The sequence below is a fragment of the Aotus nancymaae genome, unplaced genomic scaffold (genome assembly GCF_030222135.1).
Source record: "Aotus nancymaae isolate 86718 unplaced genomic scaffold, 86718_ANA_hifiasm-v0.15.2.pri h1tg000025l, whole genome shotgun sequence".
NCBI lineage: Eukaryota > Metazoa > Chordata > Mammalia > Primates > Aotidae > Aotus > Aotus nancymaae.
This window is the reverse complement of record NW_026988438.1, coordinates 22,004,253-22,022,706: the sequence shown is the minus strand read 5'-3', so window position 1 is coordinate 22,022,706 and position 18,454 is coordinate 22,004,253. Positions and strand designations below refer to the sequence as shown.

At 33.6% G+C, this 18,454-nt stretch overlaps 1 protein-coding gene across 3 annotated transcripts in view; it reads right to left on the bottom strand.

The window, feature by feature from the left end:
• SLC25A40 (solute carrier family 25 member 40) overlaps positions 1 to 18,454 on the bottom strand; it is a 53,980-nt gene that overhangs the window by 3,298 nt on the left and 32,228 nt on the right. For all 3 annotated transcript variants that reach the window (XM_064380430.1, XM_021674229.2, XM_021674231.2), the window contains 6 exons: positions 17,327 to 17,433; positions 12,136 to 12,203; positions 10,047 to 10,171; positions 9,153 to 9,326; positions 5,677 to 5,786; positions 3,557 to 3,638 (listed from right to left, as the gene is read on the bottom strand). In XM_064380430.1, the coding sequence (XP_064236500.1) occupies positions 3,557 to 3,638; positions 5,677 to 5,786; positions 9,153 to 9,326; positions 10,047 to 10,171; positions 12,136 to 12,203; positions 17,327 to 17,433 (666 nt within the window). The remainder of the gene's footprint in view (positions 1 to 3,556; positions 3,639 to 5,676; positions 5,787 to 9,152; positions 9,327 to 10,046; positions 10,172 to 12,135; positions 12,204 to 17,326; positions 17,434 to 18,454) is intronic.

The window sequence follows — 18,454 nt, the reverse complement described above, 5'->3', positions numbered from 1 at the left end:
TGTTGCCACTTAATAGAGTGAGTCATTATTTCAAAACTCCTTTGTATAATATATCAGAATCTCTATGAAGATAAATGAAGCCTTATGAGTTATTTAAGAAGCTATACTAGCAATATAAATAGTATAAGCATAAACATAATAACTACAGCAGCCCAACACTGATCACAAAATATGAATGAAGTTTAACTTTCTAAAGAAAGTCAATGACAAGAACTATATACTATAAGTTGGCAATTTTTACTTCATGTTACTTCATTTAAATTTTGGAAACTGGTCAAAGAATGGTGATCAAGTAGCAGGTGTTTCTAATCTTGTAGAACTAACACCCCAAACTAGTCTCTATTTTAACAGAAGGGTGAAATTAAGAGAATAACAAAGAGTATCAACTGAAGGTAAGCCAAGATCTAGTGGGACCTCAGAAGTGTCTCCTAAATTTTCAACGTTAAAGAGCTATTCCTACACATAATAAGAAATTCTTAAACTGTAAAGAAACACTTTACTAAATATTTTGAGCTTACAAAAAATAAATGCTCATTTACTGAACAGCCAAATTTATTATATCATAATACCTGTATCTTTCAGATTCAGTTGAAGCCCCCTATATGTTCCTCCCCAATTTCATTTATCCTCCTCTTCAAAGATAATCGCTCTGTTTTTTCATCTGTCTCATGCATTTGCTCAAATTTTTACATCTGAACATATCAGATGTATACTCTTCTTTGTATACATCTGGAATGTACAGAACAATGTATACTCTTCTTTGTCCTCCTTTTAAACTTTATATAAATGATATTACACTGCACACTTACTTCTGCAGTATGCTTTCAGGATTATCTATGTTGGTAAATATACCTATATTTTATTCATTTTAATTGCTGTATTGTGTTGCATTATATGGATTATGATTTGTCCATTTTCCTGTCAAGGGACATTTAGGGGATTTCTAACTTTTTGCTATTTTTAAGAATCTTGCCATGGATATCCTTGTACATGTGTAAAAGTTTCTCTAGGACACATATCTAGCAGTGGAACTGATAACTCAGAGTGCACTCCTTGTTACTTCCAGACTGTTTTCCAAGTAGCTGTTCCAAAATAATACTCTTACATCATGGCATAAAGTTCCCAGTAATCTACATCCTCCCCAACAACCTAATTTATATGAAAATAGAAATATAGAAATATTGAAATACAGAAAAAATATTGTCTTAAATATTAAAACCAGTGTAGTAAATATTTATTAAATCTATTAAATATTAAAATGTATATTAAAAATGTTTAAAAATTAAATATTGCTTGAGTAGTACTTTATTTTTTTTCTATAGTTCTGTTGTCCAGTTAAGAATAGTGTTTTAAAATATTAAATGTGTTCAGAAAAGAAGTTTAACCTCTGGAAAACAAGTAAATTTGGGCCAAGTTTAAAAAGCTGAAACCAGAGATTAAATTTTTTAAAATGAATAATGTATGATACATTCATAAATTAGGTAAAAGTTATCTCTGTTATAGGATATGGCACTTACTACATGCTAACATGCTTCTGAATGCAGCCTCTCTTCCAGTAGATTATGAGATCTTTGAGGATTTGTATAATTTCTGTATATACCAGCATGGTGCCTGACAGAGTATATGCACTCGACTAACGAATGAAGAATGGAAGAAGTGGTCTAAGTAGGCTGACAGATCATATACTTGAATGGAATTATCATTCTAGAGTATGATAGATGCAAACTTCATATTTTCTTTTTTTGCTTAGAGAGAAGGGATTTGGTATAGCTGAGCTGTGGAATAATGAAGGAAGCCACTTTTTTTTTTTTTTGAGATGGAGTCTCACTCTGTCGCCCAGGTTGGAGTGCAGTGGTGTGATCTCAGCTCACAGCAACCTCCGCCTCTCGGGTTCCAGCAAAAGCCACTTCTAAAGGGAGCTGAGTTACTTCTTGGGGATAAATAATGTAAATCCAAATAGTAAGTATGGACTGTTTATCACTCAAATCGCAAGTGCAATTTGCAACTGCAATATATCTCAGTAAACTTTTAAGTAACTGGTTCATAGCTGAAGTAGCTAACAGATTAAAATTTACCAATGACAATCATGGAAAATTAAAACCCAATTCTTATTTAAGATTTTTCCTTTTAGGTTTAAATGAGGAAACATTAATTGAAATAACCAGTGACAGATAAGAATTAAATCTAAGAAAGAAAGATGGCTCCCTAGTGCCAGTCTCAATGAAGATACATATCTATCACAATCACTTAGGGATCATTTTCAAAACATACAAGCTAGAGTTCCACCTCAGATTCATTACATGAAATTTCTATTGAGGGCAATGTCCAGCTTTAGCCATCTTGAATAAGCACCTCAGGTGACTCCAGTGATTAGTTGCCAAGGTAAGTGGCTCCCAAACTTTAGCGTGCATTAGAATCTATCTGTACATATTCCCATCTTTTCCCTTATCAACTACCATGACCACCACCACCTCAATGCCATAGTTATTAACTGTTTATGCTAAATTACACCAAAGATAAATTGGTTAAATCCTACTATATTATATATTATACCTTAGAGAGGAAATGGAAATTCTGATGAGAAGAAAAGAGAATGAAACAAGATAATTTTCAACTGTCAAAGGAAGATAGATAGGGCTTAGGTTTCTAGAAGGCTCATGCCTAAAACAGAGAAGTGGGAGAACCCTAATATAATAAAACTGTGATTACCTCCCAGGTTTTCATTAGCTTCTCATATAAGAGGTATTTGGTAAGTCAAAGACAAAGATGCCACCAATATCCTTCAGATTCATTTGCAGAGGCCTGTAACCAGCTTCTTTCAACATTATAATACCTATTTTAGTTTTTATGCAAACTATTACAATCATGGGTTAGAACAATTTATTTACATTATAATAGTCTTATCACAAGACGTACATAATTTTGTAATACATAATTTCCAATGGGTTTACTATACTTTCTAAAGGGATGACAAAGGGGATCTTAGTAGAAGTAAATAGGAGTATACTTATAATCTAGAAGAAATGACAGGTTATGAAGAAATAAAAATAGATGGAATAATAGGTAGAAGAAAATCAAAAGAAAGCTTAAAAATAAAATGTATATATATACTAACAAACAGAAAAGAGAAAAAAGGTTTCCCAGTAATCTCCTATTCTTTATTCTGATTTGTCTAGATTTTTTTTATTGGTTTATTTGAAAGAAGACTCATGAGGACAATGAAAATAATAATTTGAAATAGATGTGAAAACCGTAGGAAAAAACCTTAAAACAACTTAGCTTTTAAATGACAAAGATTATTTCTTCTTTATCACAGGTATGAGATTTAACTGATGGCATTCAAAAAATATTAGACTTTACATTTTCTTAAATTTTTGTTTTTGTTTAGAGTATTTTTTCTGGGCATTCCATTCTAACAGTATATTACTTTCAGTTAAATACACAAAGAATAATGCAGAAGAAAAAATCTTGTTTTCCCGTTTTAGATTTTCCTAACAATATCTGGAAGGAAAAACAAAATGGCATCTTAAAAATGTTTTAAATTAATTAAACTTACTTTTACGACTTTCATACGTCCAAAGTTGTGTCTGCTTTTGTGTTTTTACTACATCAAATGGCAAAGTTACAACAGCTGCAAACTATCAGAAAGTAAAATAGATCAACTTCAATCAACATTTTAATTTTTCCTAAAATATTTTTACATTATTCTAATTAATACATTATTTAATAAGGATAATAATGAAAATCAAAACTGAGCTTTAAAATAAAATCTTTTTAAAAAGGTTTACTAAAGCAAATAGATATGTAGTTCTCACTATACTCAGAAGTAAAAAGCCTAAGAAAAATTCTCTTACTTTCCTGAGATCACATAGCTACTAGTTGCAGAGCCACAATTCCAATCAGACCTCTTTGACTCCAATACCAGCATTCACAATTTATCATGCTCTTTTTGTGTTCTATTATTTCTTTACATCACAAGAAGGTACAACACATATGTCAAAAGCAGAAATTCTTAAGTATCTAGTAAGCATTTTTAAATTTCCAGCAAATATTTTTTTAAATAGAAAAATTAAATTTAAATAAAACGAATTTTGAACTTTTAGCTCTATAAACCTTTTAAAATATATCGTTATGTAAATATTTACATATTAAAATATAGTTACAATGATTCACAAATCATGTTTTTTCCTATTATGTTAAAAGCTGGATGCAAATCACATTTTAAAAAACTTTTCTCAAAATAATTTACATTTATTTCCACAATGCCTTAATTAAGGGAGATTTTTTAAATAATTTAATTCTTTCAAATATGTTCTCACAATATTTGATACAACAGCCATGCAAGGTTAAAACTGGTATGTATTTTTGCCTCCCATCTCACATTTGGCCAGTATGCTCATAATGCCCTTTAAAATCACTTATATTTTATTTCACCCCAACAATGTGTTGATTTATCTTCCTGAAATCAGCTTTGAAGATTTCAGGTAAGGTACCGCAAAGATTGTTTCTACATCTTCATAATCTGTCATGTAGTAGCTATAATGTTATATGAACCATTTTTGAAACTCTTTCTAAAATGAGGTGGTTTATGCTGTTCTGTTTTCTGACAGAAAGCCTGGACGCTCACATTCAGGTGTTTTTTCTGTTGCAGAAACAAACCTTTATTTGAAAACTGTCAAAAGCCAATAATTTTCTAGATTATTTAAAAAAAAATAAAAAAAAATTTTCTAGGTTAAGTAGAAATAGTACAGTAGAGAACTTTCCTTCCTATTTCTGCAAAACTAGTGCAATATCCTAAAGCTATTATTCAACAACTAATTGCTTTTTTCATTCAACAGACTTATAAACCACTAGGATTAATGTGACAGATCTTAGACCTAGGAATATTTATATCTAGGTTTTAAAGTCAACTGCAGTTGCTTCCTTGGCCTAGAATTTCTGAGATATTATTACAATATTTTTCTATAAATCTTCATCACTTCATTCTGCTCCTTCACTATTGTTTTTATGTAGTTCCAGTGTGCCATTATACAAGTTATTACAAATTCATTTTTGGACGTATGTGGGTATTAAAAAAACTATTGCCAACATCATGGTGATATAAATCTGCATAAAGAAAGTCTACTACAAGACTTTCATATCATTCTACAAGGAGGTGTGGGGAAAGATGAACTCTCTAGTACCCAAAAATGGTAATTTAAGATTCCTTCCTTCTGATTGTAATTTTTGTTCAAATTCTTTTAAAAAGTACTTTAGTAGGACAAAATGTTTCCAAAGAAACAGGAATCAGCAGCAGAGGCTAGAAAGTGCTTAATGCATATGAGATAACATTGCATGAAATATTACCTAATCAGAGCATTTATTGAATTAATTTATTACAAAATGCTCTAAATAATAAAGCTCTAAAATATAATTGTAATGATCTAAAAAATCCAAAAGCTTCTCAGAAAAATATAATGTATTTTTAACATCATAAAAACATAAAATGTCAGTATATTTAAATTATTTTATTTGCTAATAATTTCTTTCTTTAAAATAGATGGAAGATACATAGAAAAATTTTAAAGCAGCGCAGTCAGAGGATCTCAATATACATGACATACTATGTAGTATTTTGTTCTGTTTTAATACAACAATTATTTTTCTGGAATATTAACAACAAAAGAATAAACTTACAGAACCAGACAATGCCCCTGAAGTAAAGTTGATCATAAATGTTGGCTCATATAAACCAGATTTCTCACATAACCACTTCTTTAAAATTTCATAGTTATACCAGTACATTGCTATAAAAAGAGAATGAAATGAACACATATTTAGAAATGTGAATTTTAATAAAAAAGTTATAAAGTTATATATTCAGGGGATAGAGAAATTCTAAACTTGACATGCCTTGTTCTCTGCTTAGACACCCACTGGGTGGGATTTTTTTTTTTAAAGCTAAATTCTCAGTAATATTCTAGCATAAACAAAAAAACTATGCAACAATCAAGTAGGACTATAATTCAAAAACCTGACAAGGACAACAGGACAAAGGGAAAAAGTAAAGGCCAATCTATTCATGAACATAGGCAAAGACTTCCTAAAAACAAATAGAAAACAAACTGATATCAGAAGTATTTCATAAAATATCATACATACACTACGATTAAGTTGGGTTATCCCAGAAAGGCAAAGGTATATAATAAAAATCTTTAAATGTCAGATTGCCATTAAGAAAACCATGAGATCATGTAATGATAATGAAAAAGCATCTCATAAAACTCAATACTCTGATTAAAATAAGCAAATTCTTAGAAACCTAGAAGTAAAAGGAAACTTCTTTAACTTGATAAAGAATATGCATCAAAAACCTATACCAAAAATAATTATTAATGGTTAAAGAGATCTATTTTCTTTAAAATATGAAAAATGGTGGGGATGTTCATTATTGTCACTAGAATTCAAAAATGCACTGCACAGTGAGAAAGAAAAGTTATGATTACAGAAGATATAAAACAGTTATAATTTACATTTTATATATATATACACATATATGTGTGTATGTATATATTTATATACACACAAAACCAAAAAGATGGTAAGACAAAGCAGAATTTATAACAGAGTCTTAAAACATAGCTGGATACAAGCTAACAGACAAAAATCAATTGCGACTGGACCAGCTACAAAGATTTAGAACACATAATTTTAAAAAATTAAAATGGAGCTTTAATAGCGACCCAAATTTGGGGGTAGTTTGGTGTACCTATAACTAATGTCAAAAAAAAAAAAAAAAGGGATGAATATAACCTTAATGAAGAAAAATTTAAATCTCTCCTAAAACAACTTGTTAAAGATGTATTATTAACATAAAAGAGATCACATTCCTAGAGAAGAAAAGGTGACATCAAGATTTTTCTTAGCCAAGCATGGTGGCAAATGTCTGTAGTCTTAACTACTCAGAAGGCTGATGTGGGAGGATTACTAGAGTCTACGCTAGTCTTGTAGATAGCTCAAGGCTACAGTGAGCCATGATTGTGCCACTGCACTCCAGCCTGGGTGACAAAGTGGGACCGCCCCCCAAAAAAAAGATTTTTCATAGAGCACTAGTAATTCAGTATGTTACTAGCCTGAAGTTGGAAACATTAATCAGTAAAATAGATTCATGCATACATGAAAATGTTAAATGACAGATGACACTGCGGATCCCTGGAGCAATTATGGTTATTCAATATATCAGGTCTGCAACCCCAGGGCGGAAGAGTGGTACCAGTCTGTGACCTGTTAGGAACTGGGCTACAAACCAGGAGGTGAGCGGCGGGTGATTGAGCATTACTGTCTGAGTTCCACCTCCTGTCAGATCAGCAACAGCAACATATTCTCATAGAACCCTATTGTGAACTGTGCATGTTAGAGACCTGGGTTGCATGCTCTTATGAAAATTTAATGCCTGATGACCTGAGGTGGAACAGTTTCTTTCTGAAACCAATCCCCACCAATACACACACACACACACACACACACACACACAAACACACAGTTTTTCTAATCATGGAAAAACTGTCTTCCATGAAACCAGTCCCTGGTGCCAAAAAGGTTGGGGAAATCACTGCAATAGGTGATGTTGAGACAACTAGCTATCCATTTGGGAAGGAAATGAAACTGAAAACCTAATATAGTTCAAAACCCCAAATCAATTATGAATAAATGAATGCCAATGAAACAGTGCCCAATCTTATTAATAACCAGAGAAATGCAAGTTAAACTGAGATACCACTTTAAATTACTAAACAAAAATGAAGAACTTTGGCAATAAAATGTTGGCAAGGGTGTGAAGCAGCAGAAAATCTCATACATTGCCAACAGGCACGTAGATCATATAAAGAGTTAAATTTGAAATATATATTTGTATACGAACCAACAAATCCAACGGGATAAACTTTCAAAGGTGCACCAAGAAACTGTTTAAAAATTTTCATAGCATCATTGTTTGACACGTTTACTCACATATAAATGAGTAAAAATGAAGAAAACAGTTACATATAACAAGAATGAATCTTAAGAAAATTTTTTTAGGAAAATGGGATTTTCAAAAATAGGCAAAACTAAATAATACAATGTTTAGCAAAAATACGTATGTGGGAAAACTAATTTTTTAAATCAAATGAATGGCATTCAATACAGTAGTTACCACTGGGGCTGCGACAGTGAATGAACATATCTGTGGTTTCATGATTTTTAAAACATATGTATGTTCTTATTTGAGTTTCTCTCTAGGTAAGTATTTCTTTTTGGTCTTAAAAACTTCTATGATTCACAGGGAAATGCCACTAAAGTATGCATATTCTATAAGTTACTGGTAGATTTGCACTTCTCACTTTTCATAACTTTCTCCCTTTTCATAATTGAGTGATTAGTACAATTGCCTACTTGATTTGCAATAGTCTTTTACAGGATAATCATTTAATGCAGAGATGTTTATTTTTAATAACTGAAAAAGTAGGAGCACATCTAATTCCAAAGTGGTCTTAAATGGATTCTATCCTTTGATTCATAGTTTTACTTATCTTACTAATCATTTAGAATAATATTAAATGACTTACTTAGAATGTTAAAGGTAGTTTGCATTATCTGAATACTAATACCAATAAATAATGTATAAAAGCAAATTAATTGCAAGGGGAAAAAAAGCCAGGCTTGAATAAAAAGTATTCATTCAATAAAGGCTTGTAAAGATCTGAGAGCCCAACAATGAAAAAGGAGTTGTAGTTACTACACTACAGAAAATAACCTTTTTTTTGTTTTTGAGATGGAGTCTCACTCTGTCGCCAGGCTGGAGTGCAGTGGCACTATCTCGGCTCACTGCAACCTCCGCCTCCCAGGTTCAAGCAATTCTCCTGCTTCAGCCTCCTGAATAGCTGGGAACCACTAATTTTTGCATTTTTAGTAGAGATGGGTTTCACCAAGTTGGACAGGATGGTCTCCATTGCCTGACCTTGTGATCTGCCCGCCTCAGCCTCCCAAAGTGCTGGGATTATAGGCATGAGCCATTGCACCCAGCCAGAAAATAACGTACCTTTAAAGGTAAAGAGCTAAAAATCTAGTGAAAGTAATATACAAATGAGACAAAGTTATGTAAAATTAATAGCTACAAATAAAATAAATCTTACCTGAGAAAGGTACATCTCTAAGAACAGTAGAAGCCCATCCCCTCCAAAGGGAAATCCAACCATCTTCAGACACTTTCTTGCTGACAAATCGATGCAGTTCTATGTAAGAAAACTTCTTAGACTGCATCTTGGTTCTGATCAATTCTAGTGGACTTATCACAGTTACTGCACCAACTAATACAAACAAGTTAAAAAAGAAAGAAAAGAAAAACAAAGCCATGTACTGTGCAAACACATATACTGTAAAAGTTAATATTCATGTATTTTATGACATTTTAAACCTTTATTCTATAATGCCTGAAAACCTTACAATTAAATATCTAATGATGTCAACATAATTGATACAGATTTTTCCCTTGATAAAGTATTTCTTAAAAGTCTATTTTCATATACCTTACTTTTTCTGGTTTCAACTCTCTCAGTGTTATAATCAACCAGAACTATTAACCAAAGCCCACTCCAGTTACTGCCCCAGCAAATCTCACTACTATGTAGCAGAGAAAATGCTCTTCTGTATAGAGGCAACTTTCCTTATGACAAAACTCTGAATCCCAGAGTTTATAATATAGGAAAGTGATTCAGGACTTTGGCCTGAATCATGAGTGATCCCAGATGACATCTCAGTTCAGTGGAATCAGAACCAGTGCTGATGTCACTCTAAAAACTCTGTCCATGATTTGACCAAGATAGGCTGAGCCCATCTCATTTTGATGGCAATCATTATTCCATAGGACTTCTGGAGTATCTATACAATATTAACAAAATTAATACAAACTATAATGAAAAATACATCATACTAATACTCTATATATTATACAAATTATCTATAAATGTCAGAAATTAAATAGAAGCTCTAAACAGAAATCAAAATGAAAATAAAGATTTATTACTCACATCTGGCTACAATTCCAGCAACAATCGGTATGCAGGTTTTATTTTCTCCTAACTTAGATCTCAGAAGAGCAGTTAATTGATCATAGCAGGTAAAATAAATAACTGTGGCAGGAACTGCCATCACTCTGTTAGATTGCACAAAAAGATTTGTTCAAAATTATCAAAAGACCCCACAGTCTTAACTTAAATCCAAATACTATTATATAAGCTAGAAATCCCTTATATTTTGTATAAGCTAAAAACCACAACAAATCTGCCTATGAGATCAATTTATTTTTATTTTTAAAATGATTAGTACTTAACTTAGTAGGCAGTAAAAAGATATAAAATAGGCATTTGCCATCCAAAAGTTTACATTCTAGTTGTGAAGACAGTTACAATATATAGCAATAAATAAGTGCTATCATGGTGGCACATGCCTGTAATACCAGCTACTCAGGTGGTTGAGGAATGAGAATCACTTGAACTTGGGAGGCGGAGGTTGCAATGAGCCAATATTATACCACTGCACTCTAGCCTAAGGGACGAGCAAGACCCTGTCTCTAAATAAATAAATTAATTAATTAAACAAATAGGAAAAGACAAATTAGGACAGACACTTCATCTCCTTAACTTGTTCTGGTTTCTGGTCTACCAGATCTTCTTTCTCATTCATAAGTACCATAACATCAGAATCAGTGAAATAAAAAGTAAATGAGAAATTGTAAAACATTTTTGAACTGTGGATCATATATCACTCCTCCTTGTAACTAGACATAAATTATAATTAACATCATCAGTATTACATACACTAATTTTAAGGGAATTCTAATGACATACTATTTTCAAAGAAAGTATTAAAAGGGAATTATTAAATTCAAACACAAAGTTGCAGGTACCATCATGTCAATAAATCTTAATACATCAAGAAACTAGTCCGTGTTGATGATATAACTAAAGGACATTCACAGACCATAGTTTGGAATGCCTAATGTTCTATGGTGAACTTTGCTGCTGAGGATTTCGGAGCAGGGCTGAATGGGAAGGGTCTTGGATCTGACACTAACTTTAAACCTTAAGCATGGTTTAAAATAAATTCCTCAAATTGACTAACATTCTCCATTAAATTCAAAGTTCTTGGGAATAAATGAGACAGCAAAAGTCAAGGTATTATTTAGATTTTTACATTCAACATTACAAGTTTATCATATTAATTCATACAACTGCTAGTTAGTAGAGAATTAGAATTATCTGGAGAAAGTAAAGTATACATATTGCAATATATCATACAGCTTTAGTAAAATGAACAAATAAATACCAAAGCCTTTATTTCTGAACATGAAAAAAATAACCATATGCTTGTGTAGCAAAGAAAACACAGCAGGCTTGGTTGCTCAAACTTTGTATAACTTCAGGTGGGCCTATGTGCATGCCTGATCTCTGGACAATTCATGGGAATGTATCCCTTGCAGTGTTCCCTATTCAGGTGGGCCTATGTGCATGCCTGATCTCTGGACAACTCATGGGAATGTATCCCTTGCAGTGTTCCCTATTAGGTTTTTGTATATCTGAAGCACTAAACCAACTTGTCTAGGGTGATTTGTATACTGTAATTTATGGTAAACTTCTTTCCTTCTGGGGCTTTGAAGTTTTGCTCATCACAACTGGTCTCAAAGAGAGAATGTACCTATATAAACCACACTCAATAAAAGTCCTACACTCAAAACTCAAATGGGTTTCCCAAGGCAGAAGCACTTTGTATACCTCGAAGCTCACTGATAGAAGGATAAGCATATCCTGTGCAATGCCTTAAGGGAGGACTTCGGAAGCCTATTTCTGGACAACTCCTGATGTGCCTTTTTCCCTTACCAATTCTGTTTTGTATCCTTTTGCTGTAATAACCCGTATCTGTGAATATAACCTCCTCAGGTCCTGCAAGTCCTTCCAGTACATCATTAAACATGTGGGTGGCTGTGAGACTTAAAAAACAATACCTCAGAAAATGAAAGTGTTCTAATATTAAAAATGCAAGACTTTGTCCAACCATGCTGATTATAAGATAAAATAACAACCAATATTTAGTAGAAAAAAACTTTAAATTTCAACTTACAGGGTAGGAGGAAGGCCACTCCACAGAGATTTAATGCCCTCATTTCGAATGATTTTTAAAAAGGCATCCTAAAATTATAATAGAAAAAAAAGTGATCAAAATATATCTTTAAACTTGACATACAAAAATGTATAGTGATGACTGGTAATTTGATTCTTTCACGTATTTGTATCTTTAAAAAAAAAAAAAAAAAAAAACCTTTTTGGATTCATTTATGTCCATTCTTTTTAAAAAGGGAATTTTAACACAATTAAAATGAAGATTTCTGGATGATACTAATTTCTTACAGAATGAAGTCTATATTACTCAGCTCTAGATTTTTCTACTAACAGCTTAGAAACAAAACTTTTGAAAAGATTATTAGAAGAAAGGAAGTAGAGCATCAGCAGAAAACTGGTTAAACTCTGCTAAATATGAAATCAGAGAAAATATTCAAGTGTGCTATATTAAATCTTTTGAGAGGAACCAAAAGTAGACAGAGCTGAAGAGGAGTTTCCTATGAACAGACAAACTCTTACAATTTGATTAAAAAAAAAAAGGTTAAATAATTTAAAATTGGCTAAGGATTTAAACAGATATTTCTCCAAAGAATACATACAAATGGCCAACAGTTAGCACATGAAAAAGTGTTTGGCTGCATGCGGTGGCTCACGCCTGTGAACCCAGCACTTTGGAAGGCCAATGCAGGAGAGTGCTTGAGCCCAGATGTTCAAGATCAGCCTGGGCAATATAGTGAGATCTTATCTCTACAAAAAATTTAAAAATTAGCTGGGCATGGTGATGTACACCTGTGGTCCCAGCTACTCAGGAGGCTGAGGTGGGAGAATTGCATCAGCACAGCAGGTAGAGGCTGCAGTGAGCTGAGATCATGCCACTGCACTCCAGCCTGGGCAACAGAGTGAGACCCTGTCTCAAAAAAAGAAAAAAACATAAAGAAAAAATGTTCATCATTAATCATTATGAAAATGCAAAGCAAAACCACAAATGGGATGTCTCTTCATACCTCCTAAATAAGCTAAAATTATAAAGACAGATAATAATAAATCCTGGTGAAGTGTGAAGAAATTGAAACCCTCAGATACTACTGGTGAGAATACAGAATGGTGTAGCTACTTTGGAAAATAGCCTACCAGTTTCTCAAAAGGTTAAACACAGTTATCACATGACTCAGTAATTTCAATTCCACTTATATCCTGGGGAAAATGAAAACATATATTCACATAAAGTTATATCTAAGAGAAATTAAAACATGTTCACATAGAAACATGAATGTTCACGGAATTAATTTTTCCAAAAAGTAGAAACAACCCAAATGTCTGTCAAATGATAAATGGATAAATAAAATACGACATATTCACATAGTATTACTTGGCAGTAAAAGAAATAAAATGCTGACATATAACATGGATGAATCTTAAAACACTGTGCTAAGTGAAAGACGTTAGTCACAAATGACTGCATCTTTTCCCAGGAAAGGGAACCTTAGTAAAACAGAAAACTTTTAGACAATAACCACTCTACTCTAGCCAAACACCAAAGTAAAACCTGTGGCACCACTCAGACCCATATCAGCAAAGGCCAAGCATGTAGCCTAGACTTCCACCAACGTAAGGCTGACAGAAGGTCAATAGAGAACCACGACTTTTACCCCTACCAGGTCAGCAGTAAGGCTCCTCCATCACACTGCTAGGGTGCTGTCACAGGAGGAATAGTGGAAAGTCAGTACTTTCACCATCATCCAGCAATGAGGTTACCCCACTACACAGTCAGTGGAAGCCATATAGAAAGCCAAAACTCCTACGCATGCCCAAAAGTAAAAGAGGTCTTCCCTCACACTGTGAGTCAGTAGAGGCTGGGTGGGGAACCGTGACTTCTAGCTCTACTCAGCAATAACAATGTGACATCCTTTTTCCCCTATGGAAGCAATGTCAGAAAAAGACAGCTAAAATACAAAGTTTAAATGAGATTAAGAGTTTAATAAAATACCCCAAATGTCCACATTTCAAAAGAAAATCACTCATTTTTCTAAGAACCAGAAAATGGCAAACTGAATGAAGACAGACAATAGATGTCAACACTGAGATAAGAGAGATGTTACAATTATCTGACAAAGGTTTTGAAACAGTCAGCATAAAAATCATTGAATAATCATTTACAAATATGCATGAGAGAAAAAAAGGCAGAATGCCTCAACAAAGAAACAGATAATAAACAGAAACATTATTGATCAAAATGGAATGCTAAAAGATGTTCAAGTAACACAAAGTAAGGCAAAAACAAAACAAAACAGAAACAAAAAACAGAGAAAGTAAAAAGCAAAATGATAGGCTTAATTCCTAATCTATAATTGTATTATAGGAGTTTAACTAAGTATATTAATTAAAAGATAAAAACTGACAGAGTGAATTTAAAACATGACTCAATTTTATGCTGTCTAAAAGAAATTCCCTTCAATTATAACGTCATAAGCAGGTTGAAAATGGACTGAAAGACTCAAACACAGTAAAGATGTTATTCCTCTCCAAATTAATATACAAGTTTAATGTCATTCCAACAAATACCCTAGCAATATTTTTTGTAAATATCAACAGGATTATGCTAAGATTTATACAGAAAGACAAAGGAACTTTGGGAATAGCTAAAACAACTTTGAAAAAAAAATATAAGGGCCAGATGCCATGTCTCACGCCTGTATCTCAGTACTTCGGGAGGCCAAGGCAGGAAGACTACTTGAGCCCAGGAGTGCAAGACCAGTGAGGCCCTATCTCTGCAAAAAAAATACATCATAGTGGCACATGCCTATAGTCCTGGCTACATGGGAGACTGAGGTGGGAGAATCTCTTGAGGTGGGCAGACTGAGGATGTAGGAGCCATGACTGCTCCACTGCACTCCAGCCTGGGTGACAGAGCGAGGCCTTATATCAAAAAAAGAAAAATAAATATAAGAATAAACTAAAAGAAATCAGTGTGTCTGATTTCAAGACTTACAGATGCAATAATTAAGACTGTGGTATTGACAGAGTGACACAGAGATAAATGGAACAGAACAGAAAACTCAGAAATAGACAAAACCAACATGCCTCACTGATTTTTGACAAATATGCACAAACAACTCAATGAAGGAAATATAGCCATTTCCACAAATTAACGTGGACATCCACAGGCAGCAACAACAAACAAACCTCAACCACAGCCTCATGCCTTATATAAAAATAACTCAAAATGGATCAAGAACTTAAATGTAACATAAAATTTTTATGAAAGTCTTCAGAGCCTAACAGCAGAAAGTTCTTAGCCTTGACACCAAAAGCATGACCTATAAAAGAAATTAATAAATTTAACTTCATCAAAATTATAAAGTTTTACTCTGTGAAAGACCATGTTTAAGAAGATGAAAAGACAAACTAGAGAGTGGAAAAAAATATTTGCAACAACACATTCAACAAAGAACTACTAGAATATATTTTAAAAAGTTCAAAATTCAACTGTAAAACTACTAACAATTTAATTAGAAAATGGGCTAAAGATATGGAGAGACTTTTTACCGAAGAGGCAAATAAGCATATGAAAATATGTTCAACATTGATTCCTCAAGGACCTAGAAATAGAAATTCCATTTGACCCAGCAATCCCATTACTGGGTATATATCCAAAGGATTATAAATCGTTCTGCTATAAGGACACATGCACACAAATGTTCATTGCAGCACTGTTTACAATAGCGAAGACCTGGAACCAATCCAAATGCCCATCGATGATAGACTGGACAAGGAAAATGTGGAACATATACACCATGGAATATTATGCAGCCATCAAAAACGATGAGTTCGTGTCCTTTGTAGGGACATGGATGAACCTGGAAATCATCATTCTCAGCAAACTGACACAAGAACAGAAAATCAAACACCGCATGTTCTCACTCATAGGCAGGTGTTGAACAATGAGAACACATGGACACAGGGAGGGGAGGTCTGTCGGGGGGAAATAAGGGAGGGACAGCAGGGGGTGGGGAGTTGGGGAGAGATAGCATGGGGAGAAATGCCAGATATAGGTGATGGGGAGGAAGGCAGCAAATCACACTGCCATGTGTGTACTTATGCAACAATCTTGCATGTTCTTCACATGTACCCCAAAACCTAAAATGCAATTAAAAAAAAGATTAAAAAAAATTTTTTTTGACCCAAAAAAAGAAAATATGTTCAACATCATTAGCTACCAGGGAAATGCAAATTAAAACCATGATGAGATACCTCTACACGTCTATCATAATTGCTCAAATAAAAGCACTGACAACACCAAACACTAGTGAAGATGTGGAGAAACTGGATCACTCACACAGTGCTAATGAAAATGTAAAATGTTAGAATCAGTCTAGAAAACAGGTTAGCAGTTCCTTAAACTCTAAACATATAACTACCATATGACTCAGCAACTGTACTCCCTAAGGCATTTTTCCCAGAGGCAAAAAATTGTAAGTGAATGTTTGTAGCAGCTAATTTATTCATAATGGCCAAAATCTGGAAAACACTTTGAAAATAAATTGTGTTACATCTATACCATGAAATAATCTATATCACAAGCAATAAAAAGGAACAAATGATTGATACATGCAACAACCTGGACGAATCACCAGATAATTACGCTAAGTAAAAAATGCCAACCCCAAAAGATCATATATGTTATAATTCCATTCATATAATATTCTTGAAATGACAAAATTATATAAATGAAGAACAGATTAGTAGTTGCCAGGGCTTAAGTAGTTGGTGAGAACACAAGAGAAATGGGTGTGGCTCTAAAAAGGAAACAGGCAGAATCTGTGTGATGATGAAATTATTCTTTATTTTATCAATCAATGTCAAAATGCTAGTGGTGACACTGTATTAGTTTTGTAAGACAGTATTACCATTGGGGGAAACTAAGAAAAGGTACATGAAATCTGTCTGTATATATATTTTTAATTCTATATTATCTCAAAATAAAAATGTTTAGTTTTTAAAAACGTGACCTCCCCCTTTTTTAAACAAAAGCATGAACCTAAGAAAAGGTTAACAAAGGGCTAAGAAGCAAAGGAGTAGTTCCCTGTTCTCACTTTAATATGATTCTTAACCCTCTTGCAATTAGAAAATCTTTCACATATAAGATTAAATAGAAAATATACTGGGATTCTAAAATAATATAATCACCTTACCAATGTTCCCTGGAAATTTCCTGGCTTCTTATACCATAGTTTGTTGCCTCCCTCTTCACAGACACATAGATGATCCATGAGTCCATTACTATATACAAAACATTTTCCTAACAAAGAAGATTCCAACAGCCAACAATTATGTCACATAACTGTATTATTTTTACAGATGAACATATAGACATCACAATGAGGAAACCAGAAAATTATGAAAAGAGAAGCAACCTTGAAAAAGATTAATATCCATCTCTACTTTTTAGGATGAAACAGATATAGTTAATTTGATCTGCTTAATGCTACTGCAATGCATTCTAAACTCAGAGTTATTAAAAGTAACAGTAGGCTGGGTGCAGTGGCTCACGCCTATAATCCTAGCACTTTGGGAGGCCGAGGCAGATGGATCACAAGGTCAGGAGTTCGAGACCAGCCTGGCCAAGATGGTGAATCCCCATCTCTACTAAAAATGCAAAAATTAGCCAGGCATGATGGTGGACACCTGTAATACCAGCTACTTGGAAGGTTGAGGCAGGAGAATAACTTGAACCCGGGAGGCAGAGGTTGCAGTGAGCTGAGATCACACCACTGAACTCTAGCCTGGGCGACAGAGCAAGACTCCATCTTAAAACAAAAAAGTATCTGTAAATCAGTGGACTTTTATGTTTTCAGAACTGCTGTAAGAAAATGGCTGGGCACAGACACTCATGCCTATAATCCCAGCACTTTGGGAGGCCAAAGCCAGGGAACCGCTTGAGGCCAGGAGTTTGATTTCAGCCTGGGTTACACAGTGAGCCTCCTTCTCTACAAAAAATTTTTAAAATTAGCTGGGTGTGGTGGCGCATGCCTGTAGTCCCCAGCTACTCAGGAGGCTGAAGTGGGAGGATTACCTGAGCCTAGGATGTCAAGGCTGCAGTGAACTAAGATCACACAACTGCATTACAGCCTGGGTGACAGATTGAGACCCAGACTCAAAAAAAAAAAAAAGAAGAAGAAGAAGAAGAAAAAGAGAAAATGTACATAGAAACAACTTCTTTTAAGTTATCTGAAAGAATGAAGAAGAAGGATAAAAGAGGAAAACTCGTTTGGAGAAAAAAACATGGACGCATATCTTCTCTATTTGTCCAGAAGAAAAAT